The sequence below is a fragment of the Lepidochelys olivacea genome, assembly GCF_965140295.1.
Source record: "Lepidochelys olivacea isolate rLepOli2 genome assembly, chromosome: 7".
Lineage (NCBI taxonomy): Eukaryota > Metazoa > Chordata > Testudines > Cheloniidae > Lepidochelys > Lepidochelys olivacea.
In genome coordinates this window covers 46,730,140-46,753,567 of record NC_140417.1, presented here as the reverse complement: position 1 = coordinate 46,753,567, position 23,428 = coordinate 46,730,140, and the positions used below count along the sequence as shown (strand labels likewise).

Here is a 23,428-nt window from a genome sequence, read left to right as displayed (position 1 = left end):
GCCAGCCTGCAGAACAAGGGGCTGCTGCTCCCAGAAGGGAGTGTTGAGAGAGAGAGGGAGAGCGCCCAGTGGGGAAAGAGCGGCGAGTACGTGTGCCACTGTCGGGGTGGGGGAAGGTGCTAATTCAATGCAGCCTCAGAAATGTGATGTCTCCGCTGGATCAAACCTGGAGCTCTCTGCGCGAAGCCCAGGGGAGAGCGCGAGCATGCTCTGCTTTATTGCAGCCTGGAGAGGACACACACAGCGCTAGGAAAGCCTCGAATTATTAATAAACGGCTCCGTGTTCTCCTCAGTGCCCCGCAGCTCTATCCCCAGCCCTGGACAGTGTCTGCAACTGCAGCTAATCAGCTGCTTATCTTTTTAATGAGCTGGCTAATGATCTCGCTGCCGATCTCTCTCTCCTTTCGTCTGCCCAGCGATGGATTTACCCGCCTTCTGGGCTGTCGGTGTATCTAATTGCCTATCTGTCTGGCCCCATCATCATTTCTATCTGTCCATCCATCCCTCCCCCATCCCTTTCTTTCCTTCCCCTCCTCCTTTTTCTCTCGCTCCATGTACAGTAGCTCCAAAGAGAAAATGCTCCCTTTACTTCCTACAGCCCCATTGGAATGCTATTCATGGCACTTCAAATAGATATCACATCTGACCATTCAGATCCTGTACCCCCATCTTTTCAGCTCCCGCAGTCTCTCCCCTCTCTTTGGCCCACCTCCCTTATCTCCTGCCTTGATTCCTTTCACCTCTGCCTGCTTGTTCCCCCTCCCCATCCCTGCAAACCCCTTGGTTCAGGGCCGAGGGCTCCATGGCAGCCTGACTCAGGGGGACATCATCTTGAGTTGGAAGGGAAAGGAGAGCTGCTCACCCCAGCTGTGCAGCAATCTGCTTGGGAAGGGAATCCAGGAAGGCCCTGCAGGAAGGGAAGGCGGATCTCACAGTGATCTCACGGGACAGGGGCTAGAGGTGTGTGGGGCGGGGGGGGGGGGGGGAGGTAGGGACGCTGCTTGGCATTCACCCACTCAGGACAGTGAGGGGGGCTACAAATGAATGAAGGTCTCCTTCCTTTTCTGTGTCTCTTTGCCCGCCAGCCAGCCAGGGGCCCAGCTCCCATCCTGGGCCTGCGTCTCACCGACTCCAGCCAAGCTAGCCCAAGGGGAGGCGTTTGGCCCAGGAGGCCTGCGGGAAAGCGGCTGATGCTAGCAACAGATGGTGGAGTCTCAGGTGTGCTCGGTGGGGCCCCCTCCTGCAGGGAGGCAATTGAGGACAGAGCTGAAGCAGAGCATGAAAGCGGGGGATGGAGGAGAAGGGCTGTGAATGGGCACCGGTGAGGGGGCCCCCTACCCCTTTTGCAAGCAGCAGCTCAGGGCTCTGCTGAATGAATGGCTCTCCCACGCAGGCCTGCTGCAAGGAGCCAGCTCCGCTCAGACACTCGGCTCAGTTTCTTGCACGCCTGGCTCAGCGCCCCAAAGCCCTGGCACCAGGCTGGCTGCCATGCCGGCTCACCTAGCCACGCTCCCTGCTCCCCCCGGGCCGGGCTTTGAATGGAATAATGAGAGATTAATTTGCATTAATTACAGCATTAATGCAGCGCAGAGAGGCTTGGGAGCAGCAGCCAAGTACCGTGGTGGTTGGGAGCGGCGGGCTCTTGAGCGCTTCGGGATCTAGGCCCCCACTAGCCTGCATGGAATCGGGGGGAGAAGGGGGGCTCTCCATGAGAGGGAGACATCGTGGCGGGGCAGGGAAGGCACAACGTGGCTGCTGTGCTATCAAAAGCCCATCCCCCCCAGGCAGGGAGCTGAGTTAGGCTGAGTTTAATGTCACCGCCACAGCAAGGAGAGAGGGCTTGCAAAATACTAGTGTGTGGACAAGGTCAGGGCAAGTCGCAGGGCCTGTGTTTGGGGAGAGTTCAAAGGCATTCGGTGTTCAACATGTGGGTGTATACACATCTGCTACAAGGACACACTAGGTCCTAAGGTGTGACCTCCGCACCCCGTGCCACATCACCATCCCAGGGATCTGAACGTACAGGGTGTGACCTCTGCACCCCGTGCCACACCACATCCTCTCTGCCTGGGCTGACATGACATCCCCCACAAGCAAAGAGACATTTTAGGTTCCTAAAAGGCCGGAAAGGCTGCAGCTAAACTGACAGGCCCCAAGCCAGCACGGTGTCACCGAGGAATGTCTGTGGCTCTTTCCCTGCGATGTGTACAGTGCTTTCCAGTGTACGGGCAGGAGGGTGGTGAGTGGCATGGGTGTGCACGCATGGGAACTGGGGCAAACCCGCACTGGGGCAGGAGGAGGCTAGCTTCTAACTGGTAAAGTGGGCAATAATGAAATCAGCATATGCCGGGGCAATGAGAGAGCCAGGTGTGGGGCTGATCCAGGTGGGGTGTGTGTGTGGAGGACACAGGGGTAGGGTTAAGCCAGATACGCTCACTCCTTGGGGGTGGGCAGGGGTCACACCCATGCGCTCATTCCCTGGGACGGTGATGTGGAGGTCACACCCATACGCTCAGACCCCTGCTTATCCCCCAAACAGGTACAGAAGGGATGGCTGCACCTCACACCTGCCTCATCCCACCCTTTCAAATCCGACCTGGAGCGACCACCAGCTAGGTCTCCAAGAGGTATCTAGCCCATGGCCTCGCTACTGAGACTATGCCAGAGAGCACCAGCTCTTGTGATACAAGCACCTGGTGACTAGGATCTGGATTGAGATCCCCCTAAACTCATTGCACATAGTGTAGCATACCACATAGCCAGCCGAGTGTCATGACATTCACTCCCTGCCAACCAGAGCTAGATTCAGACTGGCCATACAGAGGTCACCTTAGATCCTACTTCCAGTGGCCTGGGCCTCAATGCCCTCTCGTTCTAATCCCCATGGCCCCAGCTTGCCCACTGTGCACAGAGTACCTGGATGGAGACGTCACTGTAGGAGCCCCCGATGACTCCAGTGATTGCCATGGGAACGTCATCGTGAATGGCGTAGGAGCCGTCAGGGCAGATGTGTTCGGAGCCATCCACTCGGGTCAGGGAGGCGCGGACAAAATCCAGAGACTGCTCCAGGGCGTAGGTGTCCTTGGAGCAGGTGTCCAGGATGTGGGCCCCCAGTGTGATCCCCGGCAGGATGCGCTGGTCTTTGTTGATCTCATCCAAGGCGAAGAGCATGGCCTCGAGGCGCTGGATCCCTCGGTGCTCATTGATCTTGCCGCACTCCTCGTTGGAGATGCCTTTCTCATGCACCGGGAACAGCCCCCCAATGACCAGGTCCCCTTCCGTGCTGATCTCCTTCTTGGCCACTGTGCTGTAGCTGGGGTTCGGGCTGCTGGCGAGGCATGTGGTGGCAGGGAGCAGCCAAAGCCACAGGGGGACGGAGAGCCCCATGGCCCTGCCCCTGGGGAGTGGAAAGAGCCACCAGGCAGCACTGGTCAAAGCGATGGCCTCTGGCATGTGAGCATTGGCAACAGGTGGCTGAGCTGGAGCTGGGAGGTTATAGCACGGAGGTCAGTGGGGATCCATTGCCCGGGGAGGAGGACAAGCGCTCAGCACCTGTAGGGGCAGAGGGAGCAGATCGACAGTCAGACGTCTGGAGGAAAGAGCTGCTAGGGGCCTGCTCTAGGGCTGTGACAGCAGGATGGGCAGTGGGGGGTCACACTCCAACCCCAGGGCCTTGGATACCACCACTGGTCCCAACGCTACCTACTTTGGGGCAACTCTACACCAGCATCTCACCGCATTTCAATTACCGGGGCTGTTGCTGGGACAGCCGCACGTGCCCTGGGATTGGCCAGACGGTCACTGTCCAGGAACCAGGCCTGGAATGGGTCCCTCAGCTGGGCACTGACAGCCTGTGCCATCTACACCTACTCCACTGTTCCAGAGCGCATGTGGGCAGGGCCGAGATGCTGGAGGCGCTCAGGAATATCCACCCGGGGCCCAGGGCCAGGTAGGTGTCTGCTTGGCTGCCCCCCTGCACTCCCTCACCCTCTGGGTCAGACACTTTCCTCCTTTCTCCATCGCTGTTCCCCATTCTCTATTTCACCCGCCTCCCACCGAGGCCATCCTCACCTCCCCAGTGACCCACCCACCCATGACCCCACCCCAGGAGAAGCCACCTCTGCTCAGCCTCATCAGGAGGGCTCCAGGAATACTGGCTGCTGGCCCCAGACTGTCAGGCTCTGAGATTCCCCCTCCCCACTGGGCCTCGCGTTTCATTCTCTCTTTAGAGGCTCCTGGATGGGCAGGGGCAGCAGCAGTCGGGGCTGAAACCTGCCCTTGGTGACGTGCGCCCCCCCCCCCCCGCCCACCAGAGCAGACATTCCCTTGGGTGCTGTGACATGGACCCTGCCCTTCCCCAGACAGGAGCATTCCCCAGCTTTCTGCAGGGAGGGGAAGGGGGTGAGATCAGAGCCAAGAGGATGTGGGAGCGCGCAGACTGGCCTCCAGACGGATTGTGCATTCATCAGTCTCCCTTCCAGATCTTTAGCTGGGCGATGCACGTTCCTGCGGGTACAGCCATACTCCCACACGTCTAGGCATAGGCGTAGCGTGTATAGTGGTGCGCGCGCCTGATGGGTGTATTTGTTGTGCAGGGCTGTCTGAGTGTGTGTGTACCAGTGACCAGAAGCGCGTGTGTGAGAGCAGCTGTGCTGGTGAGTACATTAGAGCCAGCACGCCTTTTGTCGGGTCCGAAGGGGAGCGCACAGGCAGGTGTGGGCAGGGCTGCATGCTGGGACATATTGGCTTGTGTGGGGGTGCATGTGTGCCAAAAAGCACACGTGTGGTTTCCGTGCTTGGACGCCAGGGTGTGCAGCATATGCATGTAGCTCTGCTTTTAGTCTCCTCCGTGCGTGCACAGTAATGATTTAGTACGATAACGATTTTAGAGGGATGGTAAACCGCGTCCTTCAGGGTTTAAGCCAATCTCTAGCTGTTAGAGACCAGGAGCAGACCTAGATGGGGAGTAGATTATCCCACATCGGCTACTGCAGGGTTCTCATATCTTCCTCTGCTATATCTGGGGCTGCCCCCCCGAGAGACAGGACACTGGTCTAGATGTACCCATGGCTGGATCAGAGCCAATTAGCCTTATGCTTCTATCTGCGTAGTTTAGTCAGTTGGTCGACTGTGCTACAAACCATAGAAAGATCTTTGTGTGGAAGCTGCCCCAGAGAGTCCAAGGGGGAGCGATCACACAGAACGGAAGCCATGGTTTCTGAGCAGAGATATTTGGTGTTTTCCCGTGTGTGTGTATATATATATATATTTGTACTGTGTCAGTGATCTTGTGACAGGCACATGAGGGCCAAGTGAGCCTGTGTATGGGATTTTGGGGCGGGGGACGGGTGAGTATTATATTCGTGTGTGGTGTGTGTGCATCGAGGGATGCATATACAGCTGTGGTTTGGTACAACTGTGAATTCAGACATGTGTGGTTTTTGTCTGTGTGTGCCTGTAAACACGTGCGGATTTGTGGGAGTGTGCAGATTCTCAATGCACGTGGCTCTTTCTTCATACATACGCTTGACTACATACATATACAGATTTGCGAGAGTGCAGCTTCACACATGCACATGCGTGTGGTCTGTGGGGATCTGTGCGGGTGTGTTAATCCATACACACATGGCTTGTGTGTGTGTATGGATTCGTACATGCCTGGGCTCTGCCTGGCGGGGGTACAGACATGCAGAGCATATCCGAGTCCCCCCCTCACTACACATGTTCTGAATACACCTACACATGTGGTGAATACCTGTTCAATTGATTCCGTTAGCAGAGAAGAGGCAAAACAGCTCAATAGGGGACAATGATCTAATAATTGTTCAATTCTAGAATTAAAACTGCATTAAGAAGAAAGTGTTTCTGTTTATAGCCAAGGAGCGACTTACAGAAACGATCAGAATCAATTTGACTGACCCACTGTCAGGAACTAGAAGGAAGGAGCCACCAGCCCTTCAGGGGAGAGACGTAAAGCAGGCCGAAAGCAAAGAGACAGCAAAGCGTCAACGTTGCCTCTTGCTTCTCATTTCTCACCACTCCTAGTCAATTTCACAGCTGGGCACAGCCCAAAGCAGAGACAGGGAAGGCCTGGCTCGCACCATGATGGCAGCCTCAGGCTGTAAAAGATCCTTCCATTCCCCACCCACTGTGACGCTGGCAGGCCAGGTGCCAGCTCATGCCAAGGCCCCTAGGCCACAGTGAACACTGACGAATGCATATCTGGAGACCAGTCTGCCTCACCTGTGTGTTAGCATTGTTAAAATAGGGATTAGATTAGAGAGATGCGTAGCCCTCCATAGCACAGAGGGGAATTCACCCACATGGCTGCCAGCACTTGCCAAGTTTGCATAGGGGGCAGGGATGAAGGGGGCTGCTGAGGGACTGTATTGAATCAGCACTCGCTTCAGTGGGGCCAACCCCTGGGCTCACTGCTCAGCCCCCACTCAAGCAAAATATCAGAGGGGCCTGATTCTGATCTCATCTGCACCAGCACAAACCACTCACGTCAAAGGAGCCATGAGGGTGAATTCCTCTCTAAACCAGCACAAAGCCCGGTGCCAGGATGAAGGGGAGGTAGCTGCTGCACGAGGGAATAGCCACCATGTAGGAATGAACTATCTGCACCTCCTATCCTGACAGCACACCTCCGACCTACCCTTGAACAGCCCCCGGCAGGAGAGGTGCATGGGCTTTGTGGGGGCACCCAGACCAGTGAGGGGCTGTGTCCCCACCCGCCCTGTAACCCCAGGTGCTTCTGTGCTGTGCAGCTTTGGCTCAGAGCACAATGGCTTCCCCCAGCCCGGTTACCCCAACAGCCCTTCCAGTCCCGAGTCTCCCCTGCTGTGCCCAGCCCTTCTCACCGGACCCTCCCAGAAGTTCTCAAGTTCACTGCTTCCAAAGAGGCAGAACGCACACCAGCCTGGTAGTTTGGCTGAGGATCTTACCCTTCAGTTTAGTACACAGCCCTGAGATGGGTTTGTAATAAAGCAAGAATAAGTTTATTAACAAGGAACAGAGATTGAAGGGATCCTAAGGAAAACAGAAGAGACAGGCATGGGGACAAGGAAAACCGACCCAAGCCTGCTTTCTACTGACTTAAGCTTAATTTCAGCAAGTTACAGTCTTTGTCTAAGCATGTTTCTCACCTATGATCCATTTCCAACGACTCCTGCTTCCCAGCCCAAGAAATCCACTTTTCCTGAACTCAGAAGGTGCTGTTCCCCCTTTGTCCCATAAGTGGTGGTTACCCCCAATGTCTTTCAGCAGTTCCTTATACCCTCAAAGTTTCTCTTTGTTTTTGAAGTCAGGGAGCCTTCCTGGGGACTCACTTTCCATGTCTACTGTCCACCAAGGGAGCCCACACCATGTTACTTTTTGCGGTCTCCTATGGTTTTACAATATAAATGATCTTCCTGCCAATGAAGAGCCCATTACTCTGGGCCACACCTGGCATGATTTCCAATTGAGCCCAAGAGGCATTGGCCATTTTCCTTTGTCTGTAAAAGACCTAGCTGGCCTCCTTGGGACTCCAAAAGACAAATCTGAGAGCATATCTGTAAGTCCATGTACAGCCTTGTTACATACATTTCACAGCGATATTAAAGACCAGCTTGTTACTACTTTTCAAATGACGTATTACAAGCCACCTTTTAATACACAGAGTCTGAGGTGTATTGAGCCGGTCAGGCCAGCTGAGTTTTACTGTTAAATAGCAGGGGGCCCCTTGCCATCTGGCACCGGGGTGCTCTTAAGGTCACTGACTTAGAGCCCTGTGCTTGTATCAGGCGGCTGCAGCAAATTCCCCCGGTGCTGTGCAGGCAGAAGGAGGCCTGGTGAAAACGGTGACTGTGGGCAGTGTAACCGCCGGGGGAAGGGGAGCATGGGAAGGAGGTGGCACCTGGCACATGGCGTCTTCCTATGGCACAAATGAAACATTCCAACAAATACATTAATTCTTTGTTTCAAACAAATTATTTGAGACTAAATCAAGTGGGAGGTTTCTTGAGGCTTTTTAACAAGCATTTTCCCCTCCGTAGCCAACAGCGGGCATTGTGTCCTCCACCCTTGAGCAACACAGTTTGTTCGTTAGCTTTTCTTTTTTTCCCCCTTCTTCTAATTTTAAACAGATTTTCCCCCTTCCAAATTAAGCCTTTTTTAAATTAAAAAAACAACTCTTTCTCTGTGCACAAACAAGTACAGGGGCTAGGGAATGAAAGCCATTTGCAACAGATAGGGATTTTTTGGCAATAACTGAAGTCTCCTTAGAGATTACTTGTCTTTTCCCGAACAACAAGAGAGTTTTGTTTCCCCATTTAAAGTCCCCCTTTAAAATCTGCTCCAGTGCCCCGCAATGGGTATTATTCAAACACATGTTCCTTCCTTGATACGCTCATAGGTTCTATTAGCATAACCAGGAGCTCCCTGCATACAGCCAAACAGATGGATGCGGGAGGAAGGATGAAAAGAGAGGAGCAATGTCGCCCGCTCTTTTCTGGAAACAAATTACACCTTCCTCTGCAGCAGCTGCTGCCGGTCCCTCTCAGGGATAGGACAGTGGGCTAGGTGAACCATGGGCTTGATCCCCTTGTTCCAGAGGCTTTCTGCCATGGGAAACTCTCTGAAGTAAGTGGAGTTCCATGAGTGTAAATGGGGGACATGATTAGGTCCTGTGGTTAGTGGTAAGAAGTGGAACACAGACCGTGTGTCTACCTATTGCAGCAGCACACGCTCCCCTCAGATAGTTCCTCCAACGTGCCTCATCACTGATCCATCTCCTTGGCCTTGGCCTCTCTAAGAGGGTCCACCAGAACCAGTTGCAATGGGGAGTCTAGTGAGGCGAACAGCTGCCCATTCGGACCTAGACTGAGAACCCCAACTCATCACCCAAAGAGCCATTGGAAGCCATCCGGTCACCATCCACCAGGGTGCTTTCTACTCCGGATATTTTTGAGGGCACTTTTGTATGGCGCTAAGTAACTCACTTGCTCAGAATGGAAAGGCAAAAACTGCACTGCCAAGAGCCTGCTGGGAGGGGAGGCCAAAACCATAGCCTGCAGCGAACTGCAGCAAGGAAGCAGGACGTAAGCTGCTGCTGATGGCATCGAACCAGGCGTGGGATCAGGCTGGCTGGGGATAGATGTTCAAGCCAGTCCCAATGGAGGCAGCATTCACAGCAGCACATGAGGTGACTACCGGAGCCAGGCCAAGGGGACAGGTGCAGCCTGAACAGCCAAACTCACAACCTACAGACTCCTAGGCTAAGGTCAGAAGGGACCATTCATGATCATCTAGTCTGACCTCCTGCACATCGCAGGCCACAGAAGCTCCTTGCTCCTGTAATAGACCCCTGACCTCTGGCTGAGACCCAGGGGCTTTCTAAACCAATCAAGGATGAGCCAGCTCTTCTTATGGCTCCAGGAGCCACATTAGAAATCAGTCTCTGCGCCAGGCTGGATGCCAGTGGCAGGAGGTTTAGGAAACCTCAAGGGAGTTGGATATCTTTCCTATTAACCACACTAATGCGGGGGGAAGGGGGAGCATGAAGGAAGTTACCATATAAAGGAACTCTGACCTTTCCCTTCAGCAAAGCTGCTTAATTACAGCTCCTCTGCTGCCCGTCTGACTGTCACACTCTCCCCATGAACAGCTATTGTTAACTCCTGGCCCTGAGCCTAGCTGATCTTATGTTGCTGTATGTATGATTATTTCCCTAGTCCTACAACAGGCCACACCCGTCCCCCTCTGCCCAGCTACCTGCTCCGAGCTGAACAGAAGGTACAACAGCCTCTACAGACTTTCTTTCACGGGTCTTCAGCCCAAGCCCACTGAACTCAATACAAAGCCTTCCATTGGCTTGGATGAGTCTCTTTTTACACGTTAGGCCTCCAGACTATCCCAGATGTGGGTCTAAGGCTGTGAGAGGGGAGATCTCCCTTGGAAGGTGCTAAAGACAAGTCAATGGTACGTTTCTGATCTCAGGACACACTGTTGGTGAGTGTAACAACCAGGGACAATTCTGTTAATCACATTTCTACGGTTGTGTCTAATGCAGTTCAGAAGCAGATCCGGGACAAAACCAGTGTGGACAAGTGGTCATCACTTCAATTATACGTGGAGGGCAAGAAGGCAGATGACATGAGCATCTCCTAAAGTCTCTCCTGATCTCCTAATGCTGCAATGACTTTCCATCTTGTTAGGACAGTCAGCCAAAGGGCTGTGTTCCATTCCCTTCCTTTGAGCAATCTAGTCTCCCTTCCACTTGCTTTTATAATTTTTTTGGTCTGTATCCTTGGCATTGCGCGTGGCATCAGTTTGCTGCTTCTGATTTGTCTAATGGTCCCAATAGAGAATATGAACACACAACTTCCTAAACTCACTGCTGTGTTAGCCATCGGCACAAAAATTAAGGCTTCGAGGGGGAATGGGATGCCATCAGCTTCAAATGGGTAATCAGCTGGGAATCTGGCCCTACAGAGCTGCTTACATTTTTTTTGCCGACTGTTGGAACAAGTGACTCCTCTGATCACTGTAATTGAAGCAGATTAGAGAACAAACGTCTCGGTGTTTGCAGTTTGTTTACTGGCAGCATTTTGTGTGTCACAGCGTCATTTAGGGCCGGATTGGCACAGCCGTACTCCCACTGGGTGTGATTCCGGGCTGCGTCTTTTCACAGCTCAGCTCAGCACAGAACCCTGAGCCCAAGGGCAGGCAAGTAAGGTGGCTCTAAGCTATCTCTGTGCTCTCCCAATCCTGGGCTGCTCTGGGGCTTGCAGATGCCCCAGCATAATTTAGACAGCTCGGGGGGCCTAAATTAAGGCAGTCTCCCACGTCTGCCCTATGGCTGCACTGCAGCTCAGTGTCTTCACATTACGTGCACCATGGCCCTGCCCTGGACATGCCCCATCTGCCTCCAGCCTGCATGGTCTTGCATGAGAGTCCTCAGAGGACAGCTTCACAGCTGCATGCCCCAGGGCCTGTGCCAGGGAATCCTCCCAGGGGTCGGACTGGGGCTTTCAGAGCCTTTTCACCCCACTCTGGCCCTTTTACTCAGTGTGGAGGGGCTGGAGCAGAAGCTTTTGCCTCAGGACTTCCATGGCAGCAAAAGGTGCGGCTCAGTTTGAGAGAGGACTCACAATCGGGCCTAGTCTCCATTTCTCCTATCTCTTGTGCAGCTCTTGCCCACCGCAGCAAAGGAGAGAAAAGGGTCAGACCAGGAAAGAGGGATCCTCAAACCACAGCGACTGGCAGAAACACTCGGTAGTGTTGGAAACGACTTTGAAGTCATGATGAGCTTTCAAGTTCCAGTGTCTCTTTAAATCTGGTTAAACACATGTCTATTTTCCTTCCAGGGACCAAAATTAGGATTAACCCCCAAACAACCTGATTTCAAATATTTCACCCACCTCCCATCGCTGGCCATCACCACCCGGAGCCCTTTGCCATTGCCCCACCAGCTGATCGGAAAGCCAGCTGCTCAGATATTTTTAGGCTAGCCTTTCAGCTTTCCGATAGCCCTTGTTCGGCTGCCCGTGGAGCACTGACTGCTAGCTCCACTGGGAGTCCAGCGACTTCCTGCCACCATGCACAAATGTTAGCATTTCAAAGTTAGTGTCAGTCCTGAACACGACACCGTGTCACCCACCCTGCCGATGACACTGAGAAGGGATGTCAACCTGGTCACATCTGACGCTGATTTCAACAGTAGCACTCCTCGGGAAAAATAACAACAAAATTCCAGCTTGGAGCACAATTGCCCCTCCGGCCCCCCCTCCCAAATTTCATCCCTAAAAATATACATCATGGGCCAGCAGAGTGGTGAGGGACATCAAGGAGCTGGGGTCTGGCTCCCTGATCCTGCAGGCTGGTCTGCGCTGATCCTGGAGGAAGTCAGCACTGTCTAAGGCTGGCTCTAACTCACGGCACTTTGGTCCCTAAGAACGGAGGGGAACAGAGTTCCATCAGAACCCCTCCCCCAGTCAGTGTATTCACACGCTCGTCCCCCTATGCTGGGCTTGCAGGATGGCTGGTGCAGCAATCAGTTCCATGGTATTTATGCCTGAGAGGCATCCCCCACTCCATTAGGGTAATTCGCAGATGCTAACTTATTGCCAGAATCTGGCCCCTCCATGCAACCTGAGCAGTGCAAAAGGGGTCAGATCATAACAGAAAATGTGGCCGAATATATTTAACACCCCGAATACCAACCATTTTTGCTGCGTCGCTTCCCCAGATCATTTGAACACAAACGGAACGATTAAAACCTGAGAACCGCACGGCCGAATAACCACCACCAGAGAGCCAGCCATGCACACTGCATCCACCTGGATCTCCCTCCACCCACTTAAGGGCCTACAGCCCACCCCAGGCCTGGAGCAGCGGGATTTCCCTCTCGGGATGTCCTGGTGTCCCTGCAAATCCTGCTCAAGGCGCTGCCCGAAAACGCCAGCCGCGCAACTTGGAAGCTTCAGGGGAGGCGGGCAGGAGGAATTACAGTGTTTCAGTACCTGGAAAGGAAACAGATGTGGGAAGTGAAAGGTGACGCGAGCTATTGATTAGTGGGTTTAATTGTTCCCCCCCTACGAGGCTGGAAGCCTATAGCGCCTGATCCAGTCGTTGTGAGTGTTAAATGCTGTCTGGAAGGCAGCCAGCAGGAGCTGGCTGCAATTATCTAAATCCAACACATCAAGCCCCTGAAGTGAGAACAGCATGGTGGAGGGTATAATTTGGGTGATGCAGAGCAGATGAGCCAAAGGATCCTACACATGTGCTTCCTTGGCATCTGTCACTGGGGTGGGAGCCGCCCCCATCTCCCCTCACTCCCACTTTGGTTAAAGTGCCTTCCTTGGACATATTAATTGTTCCCACTTACTCGGCCTGTTGCATCTCCATTTACACTATGGGCCGACGGCAATAAACATTTGAGACTCCAGCTCTCTTGCTTGCTGTTGCTCAAGTCAGTCATGTGGTGTTGGTCCTCTCCTCGCGATGGACGAATGCAAGCACTTTGGGACAAGACTTTCCACATGGGAATTTAAAATTTGGCTGCCCAAATAGTCTCATGAGAGGCTATCCACCTATATAGTAAGGGTTGCCTGAGCCTTCCTATTATAAGACCCTGTTTTCAGTTACCTCTTTGCCAAACTTCAATCATTTGGGCTGAAATTTCCCATGCCAACATCAGCAAAAACCAGTCCAGCCATTTCTGAGAATGAGGCTAGAGCAAATACATGGTTCTACCCAGGTTGCAAAAATCCTGATGCCCTTTTCTTTGAGACGCTTTAGCATCCCACCCTTTAGAGCAGGGAGTTGACATTCGGCAGAGTGGTGGCCTTTGCGTCACGGATGTGCCTTTCGCCATCTCGGTGAGAATGCACCCAGATTTGGCCAATTGATAAGCCTTAAAAAAAAGCCTTCTCCTTTTTTTTTTCTGGGGGAGCCTCCTCTCTGTGAGCAGACTGTCTCCAGGGCAAGCGGCTCACATGGCATCCACCTTCCTGGGTCTGACCTCGGAGCATTCAGCATCCCCTTCCACACCGTGCGCTTCCCACAGCCAGTCTGCCCCGGTGGGGCTCCTGGGGAAGCCAGAGGCCCCTGCACCCCAACTCCACAGTCAGACGTGACTCTCAGCCAGCCAGTAAAACAGAAGGTTTATTAGACAACAGGAACATGGTCTAACACAGAGCTTGTAGGTACAGAGACCAGGACCCCTCAGTCAGGTCCATCTTCGGGGGGCAGGGAGGCCAGAGGCCCATCTGGCCCTCCCTCCATTTCCCCAGCCAGCTCCCAACTGAAACTCTCTCCAGCCGTCTCCCCCAGTCTCCCCCTGGCTCCTCCTCCAGCCTTTGTCTCTTTCCCGGGCCAGGAGGTCACCTGGTCTCTTTGTTCTCCAACACCTTCAGTTGGCACCTTTGCAGAGGTTGCAGAGGAGAGGGGCCCAGGCCATCAGTTGCCAGGAGACAGGGTGTGGCCATCCTCTGTGCAGACCCCTGCACACACCTGCCCTCTAGGGCTCTGCAACAATCACACACCCTTATCCCACCACCAAGATACTTAAGAAATGCCTAGGGGAAACTGAGGCACCCACACAGGATTCAGAGAAACCATTAAGAACATTCCCGCTTTGTCACAGGGGTGTGGCAGAGAAATTTAAACAGATCAGATGAGGAACTTGTGGAAGGAGGCTGGGACTGGAGGCCAAGTGGGGAAGGAGAGAGACAGATCAGCTGATGAGCGTGGATGGAGGAACTGAGACCAGCTGGGCAAGCAGACTGGGGTTAGGGGTGGGAGATTGGGAGAGGGGTAGGGTGACTTGGACTGAGAGGAGAAGCTTGAGGAATGGAGACTGGGACTGCCTAGGTGAGACTGGAATGAGGAGCCAGGGTGGGGAAGATACAGGACTGGGATAAAAGACAAGCTGAGGGGACAGGGCCGAAGGGGTCAAGCTTGGTGAGGAACAAGTAGAAGAATCTGTGACCACTAGAGAACACTGCCCTCTGGAGCCTGGAATGAAACCCAGGAACCCTGAGTCCCACCATTCGTCTGCTGACAGCAAGTGTCTGGGAAACCCACTGGCAAGAGGTCCCGGTGCTGGTCCACTTAGAGGCTAGCAATACTAGTGCCCGGACCTCACTGGGGGTGAATGAGAGTTGTTCAGTGAAGGAAACGGTCCGTCGCGGAAGTCTGAAGGTGCATACTGAATCAGACAGAGGACTGCAGGGAGAGAAAGGAGGGGCTCATTGTTAAGGTGGGTGACTGTTGCCCTGGAGAACTGAATTCTAACCCTGCCTCTGCCACAGAGTTCCTGTGTGATGCTGAGCAAGTCACTTGAATCAAGCAGTTCACACACGGTCACTGTGTGCTTCTCACTCCAGAAGCGCTGAATACCACAGAGAACTCTGAAAAAATCAGCCCCTCGGCCTCTCCTCACCCAACATTAGTAGATACTTATGACCTTAATCTCTCTGTGTAACTCAGTTCCTTATTTGTAAAATGGGAACAATACCCCCTCCTCTTAATGAACGTTTACAATGACCTCAGTGATGAGCACCCCAGCACAGCCCATGAGATGACCCATAATGCTGGCTTCAGAGCAGTGTCTGAACAGTGTGCAGTCAATAAGGCAGGGGCCACACTGAACAACGAGGAGAGAAAAAATATGAAACAACTGCTCATTCAGTTAGCACCCTCTAACCCAGGGGTTGTCAATAGGTGGACTGCGGGCCAAATCCGGACCACCAGACGCTTTTGAATGGACCCCAAAATCTTTTTATTTACTTCTTATCATCATTATTGATTTTTTTATTATTATTTTCTCTGGAGTCTGGACCTTGACCAAGAAATTTGGACCGCAACAAAAAATAATTCACTACCCCTGCTCTATTCTGGGCCCTGAATGAGGCAGGGGTCTGGTGGGGGAAAAACAGTATGTGATCATGTCATTAAAGTTGTAACATAATGTATACACACAAGGAAGCTGAATTCAAGTTGCACTGGCAACCTTCATTCATGCATTTGCTAACTTTCCAGGGCTTGACTTTGCAACCGTACCAATGTTCTTTTAACCTAGTTCTCTGTGTGTGTGTGTGAGAGAGAGAGAGATTACATGCACACGCACACCTACAAGCTGAGGATTTGTCCCACTGTCATAGGGTTATTTCTCTAGGGACACTGGTAAGCCAAGTGCCAGAGCTGCCCAAGGCCCAGGCTAAGACCCAACAAACTCACTGCTGGAAACCAGGACAACTCACCTGTGTATTAGTCTAGATCAAAGTGATTGTTAAATATATCAGAATGTATTTGGTGTTCAAACTTCATGAAAACTAATGAGAAACTGCATGCCTTGTTTTCACTTAGCCATATCCTATTAGACTGTCCCAGCCCATGTTTACATTGTGTACACCCCTGTATCTAGCAGCGTTGTCTTTGGTGTGAGATCTGGGCTAGAAATTGACCTGGGTGAGTGACTGGTCTCTTGGGACTGGTTCAACCTGAATATTTTGTGATTTTGGGTGTGACTATTTATCAGTGTCCAGCCTGCCTGGTTGGCAAGGTAGACTGGAGTGCCTAGGGGATTGGCTGTGACTTCATTATAAGACTATTGCAGGACGTTGGGAGTTTTCATTTGGTACTGGGTTGGTGAAATCTAATTCTAGAACATACCACCAGCTTGGGGCGTCGGCTCTGCTTTTGACAGTCTGCTCTGTGGTAGGCACTCAAGCTCACGAGCTACTCCAGACGGCATGACACACCATACCCCAACTGAATCAAACCATGACAGGATCTGAGTCCCTGCCCTGATTCACTGCACCCCCGTACCTGCCCACCTTGACTTTCCCTCCCTGCCCCATCTAAAGAGGACTGAACAGGGAGGACTGAGTCCAGGAGTTCCTAGGTGTTTACCTCAGTCTCTCCGTGGAGAACTCTGGGCAGGAACGAGGGTCCCCTACACCAGGATACTCCCAACTCACTTGTCACCCTTTTAACCCATAATCACGTAGCCACATATACAATGTATTTACACCAAAACCATTTCCTTGGGGATTAATGAATCCTGCACAGCTCAGCAAACAGCTTGGACAAGCTTCTGTGCATCAGTCTGGACTTTACAAGAAGTTCATGAGTCTGGGGTCTCATTCCTGGACCTGGACGTGCTGCCGGAGGCATGACCCCAGGATGGTAGATACGGTGGCAGGTAGGGATAGGATACAGAGGGACCTAGCCAAATTGGAGGATTGGGCCAAAAGAAATCTGATGAGGTTCAACAAGGATAAGTGCAGGGTCCTGCGCTTAGGACGGAAGAATCCAATGCACCGCTACAGATTAGGGACCGAATGGCTAGGCAGCAGTTCTGCAGAAAAGGACCTAGGGGTGACAGTGGACGAAAAGCTGGATATGAGTCAGCAGTGTGCCCTTGTTGCCAAGATGGCCAATGGCATTTTGGGATGTATAAGCAGGGGCACTGCCAGCAGATCGAGGGACGTGATCGTTCCCCTCTATTCGACATTGGTGAGGCCTCATCTGGAGTACTGTGTCCAGTTTTGGGCCCCACACTACAAGAAGGATGTGGATAAATTGGAGAGAGTCCAGCAAAGGGCAACAAAAATTATTAGGGGTCTGGAATACATGACTTATGAGGAGAGGCTGAGGGAACTGGGATTGTTTAGTCTGCAGAAGAGAAGAATGAGGGGGGATTTGATAGCTGCTTTCAACTACCTGAGAGGTGGTTCCAAAGAGGATGGTTCTAGACTATTCTCAGTGGTAGAAGATGACAGGACAAAGAGTAATGGTCTCAAGTTGCAGTGGGGGAGGTTTAGGTTGGATATTAGGAAAAACTTTTTCACTAGGAGGGTGGTGAAACACTGGAATGCGTTACCTAGGGAGGTGGTGGAATCTCCTTCCTTAGAAGTTTTTAAGGTCAGGCTTGACAAAGCCCTGGCTGGGATGATTTAATTGGGGATTGGTCCTTCTTTGAGCAGGGGGTTGGACTAGATGACCTCCTGAGGTCCCTTCCAACCCTGAGATTCTATGATTCTATGACTCTATGAGTTTGGACTCTGGGTGCCAGAACCCATGTGCCACCTTTGTTCTGGCCTCCTGTCAGGCCACGTCCCCCTCTGGATCTGGTACTTGAGGATCTCTCAACAGACTTTGGGAAAGGGGCCATCTCTCCCTCTCTCCCTAGACCAGCACACATGAGAACAGGAAACTCAACCCACCACTGTTACACTGATGCTTCTCCGGCTGCTGCCCTGGCAGCCTCAGCTCACATAGAGGATAGGCCCTGAGCTCTTGACTCACCTCATCAGTCAATCCAGCTGACTAGAGCGCTGGCTTCTTCCTGATGGCCTGGGGACCTGTCAGTCCTACAATCCTGACTTCTTATCAGCCCTTCCCCTTTCTCCTGGTATTGGGAGAGGGCCAACCAAGAAAAACCCACTAAATCTCAGTACGGGATCAACAGCCCCCTTGCACACTCATAGTTGGTCAGACTCAGTGGCTGAAATGTTCATGGAAAACAAGCAGACCCAAAATGGCTGAAGCTAATTCAGTTACAAATTCAAATAAATATTTCCAGGAAATGATTTCCAGATTTTGTCCAGCTCTACCAGCAAGTTTCTAACGCTGGAAGAAAGCTTGCAGTATATCAGAGCCTGGCTGCTGGGCTACCTCTGTGTTGCCCTTGTCAGAATCCATCCATTTTGAATGGCTAATGGTGAGTGACTGGCAGAGCTGGGTCGCGCCATGACAAGGATTTCTGTGGACGGTTTTGACAGATGCCTGGAATCCCCCCTTCTCCCTCCCCCCCCCCCGCTTTTTGTGAAAATTATTTTCCCAGATGTTTGTTTTTTCCCATGAAAATGTTAAAACCAACAATTGTTTGGGGTTTGGTAAATATATTGCCCCTCATTTTCACTAAAACCCAAAAATAAAGAAGTCCATTTGCTGAAAAAACAAAATTTGGAACGAAAAAAGTGTTCTTGCAAAAACCCACAAATTAATTTTGAACAAAAGGACATTTTTCATTTTGAAAAGTTGACACCACTGCTGCCCAAGTCAAATTAAATTAATTAGATAATTATTCGCCTTGTGCAGACCAGAATGAGGCACCGTCATTGGTCTCTCTGTTAGCTCTGATCTCACCTCCACAGACGTTAACGGGAGGTTTGCCGGTGGCTTCAGTAGGAAAAGTTCTATGCCAGGGCTCATTCGTCTAGGGCTGGTGAAGGCTCCCCTGGTCGGAGCATGTCAGGATCAGACACTGCAATCCAATGCAGTGTTTCAGTGGATTGACTTCACCTGGGGCGGTGAGACCATTCCCCACCCATAGATCCCTGCAGCCAAGTGTCATTGGTAGGAATGATGAACGTTAATGTCACACATGCATGCGTGTTCACATGCCAGAGGTATGCATCCAATCAGGCGACAGAAGTGATACCATGTGACATCTGTCCATTCACAGCACTCAGCTCAGCTGAAATGGAGGAAATCCACAGGCCCAGCACAAGGTCTGGACCCCACTTCACTCCCTCGTAAGCCTTATTTTCAGGGCTTGAGCAGTGCCTTGTCCTTGTCCCAGTGCTCCGCAATGGGGTGCATTCTACCTGCAGCCAGCCCGATGCACTCAGAGACCTCGCCCTTACTAGCCCTCCCACGTAAAGGGAGCTTGCAAAAAACCAAAGAAACCCACAAACAAAACCAACCAAAAAAAACCTCACTACTGAATAACTTCAAGCAAAAAATGAATGCAGGGCAATGATATTTGCTCACGGGGATTCCTCAAGCAGGAGAAGAGGGTAAATTCATCATATGCATTATTCATGGAGAGCCCTTCACTGCTCACTCCCTCCCCACTGCTTCCTCTTGCTCGCTCGGTGTCTGTGTTACAGTCTAGCATTTGAATGCTTGACTATGGGAGTCAGGAGACCTGGCTTCTGGTCCTGGCTCTGCCACTGCTGTGCTGTGTGAGCGCGGGCAAGTTCCTTCCCCTCTGTGCCTCAGTTTCCCCAGCAACGCTTTGCCTGTTCAGACTGTAAGCTCCTTGGGGCAGGGGCTGATCTCAGAAGGGACTTCCTGGTGCAACTATAATACACATACAAGCCATTGGGCTTCTAGGTACCCTCTGGTTAGGCCATGCCTGTGTTCCCCATGGTACAGCAGGGCTCATCCTCCCTTCCTAGCTCTCAGACCACTGCTGGTTTACCACTCTGTCTGGGCTCTTGCCGTCTGAATGCATAGAACCACTGCAAAGTTCCCACAGCGCGCCTGGGGGGAGCCACGACTCCCTAGCCCCGCAGACCACCTGCTCTGGCCCCGGTGTGTGTCACGGCCACTCAGTTCGTTGGACAGAACACTCCATTTGGGTTGTTTGTGTGTGTGCGGGGGCTGTTTCCCACCAGTGAGATTCCAGCAGAGAACAGCAGGACTGTTCCTGTCAGCTCCCAGCACCATCACACACCGCCAGAGGAAAGCGCAGCACACGGCTCAGAGCACTGACACAGCCAAAACCCAGCTCTCCCCCTCCCCCTGGCTCCCTAGCCTTTCTCTTGCTTTCACCAGCCCTCCCTTTCTCCAAGGCCAGCCCTGGACGGGAGAGGGTAGGAGCGCTGACCACAAAGAGCATATTGGGCTGCATAAGTAGGGGCATTGCCAGCAGATCGAGGGACGTTATCATTCCCCTCTATTCAGCACTGGTGAGGCCTCATCTGGAGTACTGTGGCCAGTGTTGGGCCCCCCACTACAGAAAGGATATGGACAAATTGGAGAGAGTCCAGCAGAGGGCAACGAAAATGACTGGGGGGCTGGGGCACATGACTTATGAGGAGAGGGAATTGGGGTTACTTAGACAGAAGAGAAGAGTGAGGGTGGATTTGACAGCAGCCTTCAAATACCTGAAAGGGGGTTCCAAAGAGGATGGAGCTCGGCTGTTCTCAGTGGTGGCAGATGACAGAACAAAGAGCAATGCTCTCAAGTTGCAGTGAGGGGAGGTCTAGGAAACACTATTTCACTAGGAGGGTGGTGAAGCACTGGAATGGGTTACCTAGGGTGATGGTGGAATCTCCATCCTTAGAGGTTTTTAAGGTCAGGCTTCATAAAGCCCTGGCTGGGATGATTTAGTTGGTGTTGGTTCTGCTTTGAGCAGGGGGTTGGACTAGATGACCTCCTGAGGTCTCTTCCAACCCTAATCTTCTATGATTCTATAAAATGCCCATTTCCGTGGCAGAAGCTGGCCTGTGGCCATAAACGCCTTCACCCTGTGCCAGTGGGAGTCAGAAAGATGGGTTGGGAGGTGGGATCTAGAGGACTCAGACTGTCTATGGTATACCCTCAATGCACTCTGAGACGCAACTGCAGCATGTGTAGACATCCCCGAGCTAGCTTTGATCCAGTTACTGGAACATCATCAGTGAAGCTGCATGCTACTGAAGTACCCACCCCGGGTGTCCAAACCATGCTGGCACAGCTTCACTGTCACTGGAGCTACCTAGATCACAGCTAGCTTGGGTATGCTGAGAGATGCTATTGTCACACCTCAGATTGCAATGCAGATGTACCCCAGAAGGTCAGCCTAGCATGGTACCTACATGGGGAACAAATATGCGATGATGGGCTCTTCAATCTAGCAGAGAAAGGTAGAACATGATCTAATAGCTGGAAACTGAAGCTAGATACATTCAGACTGGAAATAAGGTGTAAGTTTTTAACAGTGAGGGTAATTAACCAAGGGGCGGGGCAGGTTTTTCAGTCGAGATTGGAGGTTTCTCTGGAAGCTCTGCTCTAGGGGTTATTTTGGGGCAGGTCTCTGGCCTGTGCCAGGCAGGAGGTCAGACTAGATGATCACATAGTCCCTTCTGGCGTTAGCATCTATGAATCTCTCCCAGGACAGTTGTCAGAGGGGTGGCATCTAAACATCCAGTGCCAACCTGCTCTATTCTCTTCATTTAGATGCCCAGCTTCCTGGTACCTATGCTGACTTCTTTAACTCATGGGCAATGCTTTTATCCAGCACCCCTCCCCTCCACACCATACACTCCAGAAGAAGAGTAGTGACTGTGCCTCAGTTTACCCATCTGTATAGTCATACTCCCATCATACGCAGCCTCCTTTGCAAAGTGCTTTGAGATCCATCCATGAGAAACACTGTTTGAGTGCTAAGCCTAATACATGACGATCTATTACACCTGTGCAGCAGACAATGCAGTGAACTGAGCCTTTGGCCCTGCTTGCCCTTCTCCTAGAGATATTATGTGCACACAGACAATCCCAAGGGAATCCTGCGCTCAGCTAGGAGTGGAGTCTCTGCCTTCCTCAAACTTCACACCTCCCCATTTGCTGTGCTGTTTGTTTGCATGCGCTCTGAGTTGCAAACACCTGCTCAGCTCACCCCCAATCACACGCCTTTCGCACTCCTTGCTGTTTACACATTTTCCCTACAAGGCTCGTCAATAATAAATGTTTACAACTTGCAAACAGGCAGCTCTCCACCGGCTCCCTCCCACCCCTCCTGGCGCAGACTCCTCCCAGGAGCTGGGCGTGTTGCCACGTTCTATAGCACAAAGGGAACACCAGCCAGCCGAACCGTCCAGAGCCCAGGTGCTACCCTTGCCTTGTCTTCAGTTGGATACTGTACTTCCAAGAGGTGATCTTGTTGGGAGATACTGGAGCAAGTTTTCAAGGGAGGGTGCAGTGGTTGCACCCCCACTTTGTGTGGTGCTCTGTCCCCCTCTAGCAGTGGCTGGGCCACAGATAGAGGTCAGGTAACCTGCAACAACCTTGGCTAAGAGGACTGGGTCCTTCAGTTCACCCAATATAGGCTTTAAGATCCAGAAATCCTAGGTTCAGTGCCTGCTGCCAGTAACTCACCCAGGGATGGGTAAAACCCTAACACCCCCACGGTGAGAGGGGGGTGTAGACAAACTGGGATTTGCACCCACAAGTGGGGTGGAGGCAGGTGCAATGGAACAACTAGCCACCAAGTCACCGAGCTGTAGAGGAGGTTGAAAAATGGCTTTAAAAGGAAAAATGGCTTCTTGACCAAAATGAACATTTTTTGCAGGATTTTCAATCAACATTTTCCTTCCCAGCCCACAAGCAAGAAGCTCTCAGCTGAAAATCTTCCAAGCAGAATATTTCAGTTTTTAAAAAACATCATTTGGTTTCTGAAAAGCCAAAGCCTTCCCCGAACGCTAAACAAAAGCAGGTTTTGAAACCTGAAAACACATCCATTTTCCACCAAATAAAGGAACATTTTTGGTAGGGAATTTTTTTTTAATTAATTTTTTTCAAATTTCCTGGTTAAAAATGGATGGGAACCTTTTCCAGGTAGCTCTTCTCTTTTGCAGCCATGCACCCACTAGGGGCAGGAAAGAGCAGCAGCAGGACAGCAAACACGAGCGGAGAACAGAAGCTGACCCGAATGCCCTTCCTGGGTCTTTGTGAAATGAAAATGATGGATCTCCCAGGATTTGATGGCTTAGCCACAGCAAATCCTGCGTCTTGGCAGGGGGTTAAACCAGATGACCCTTGCAGTCCCTTCTAACCCTTTGGTTCTAGGATTTCTCTCCAATTAGCTTTTCTTTCTCCTCTATACCCCACTTTTCTCCCTCATTCCTGCATCTCTCCTCATCCTGCAGCTTCTCTTTTTCCCTCCCCACCTTTTCCTTCTTCTCTCCAACCTGAACCCTCTTCCCTCACATGCTTGAATGCAAGGAGCTGGCAGCAGGCTTCACTGCTCTCTACTTCTAATGCTGTAAACACTCATGCGGACTTGTCTACACACAAAGGGTGTTGCCTTTAACAGTATTGGGGTAGTTTAAGCAATACAACCCCCTCACGTGGAGGTAGTGATGCCAATACAACGGTGCATACAGGAAGGGGCAATCACCTATACTGGGATAAGGCCCCCCTGTATGCCAGTATAACGCATCCA

The 23,428-nt window shown here is 51.9% G+C and overlaps 1 protein-coding gene across 1 annotated transcript in view; it reads right to left on the bottom strand.

Moving 5' to 3' along the window:
• The window catches only part of GRM2 (glutamate metabotropic receptor 2), an 81,765-nt gene that overhangs the window by 41,621 nt on the left and 16,716 nt on the right, over positions 1–23,428 (bottom strand). Inside the window, exon 2 of the mRNA XM_084633225.1 lies at positions 2,917–3,552. Coding sequence (XP_084489351.1) covers positions 2,917–3,453 — 537 coding nt within the window. The 5' untranslated portion in view covers positions 3,454–3,552. The remainder of the gene's footprint in view (positions 1–2,916; positions 3,553–23,428) is intronic.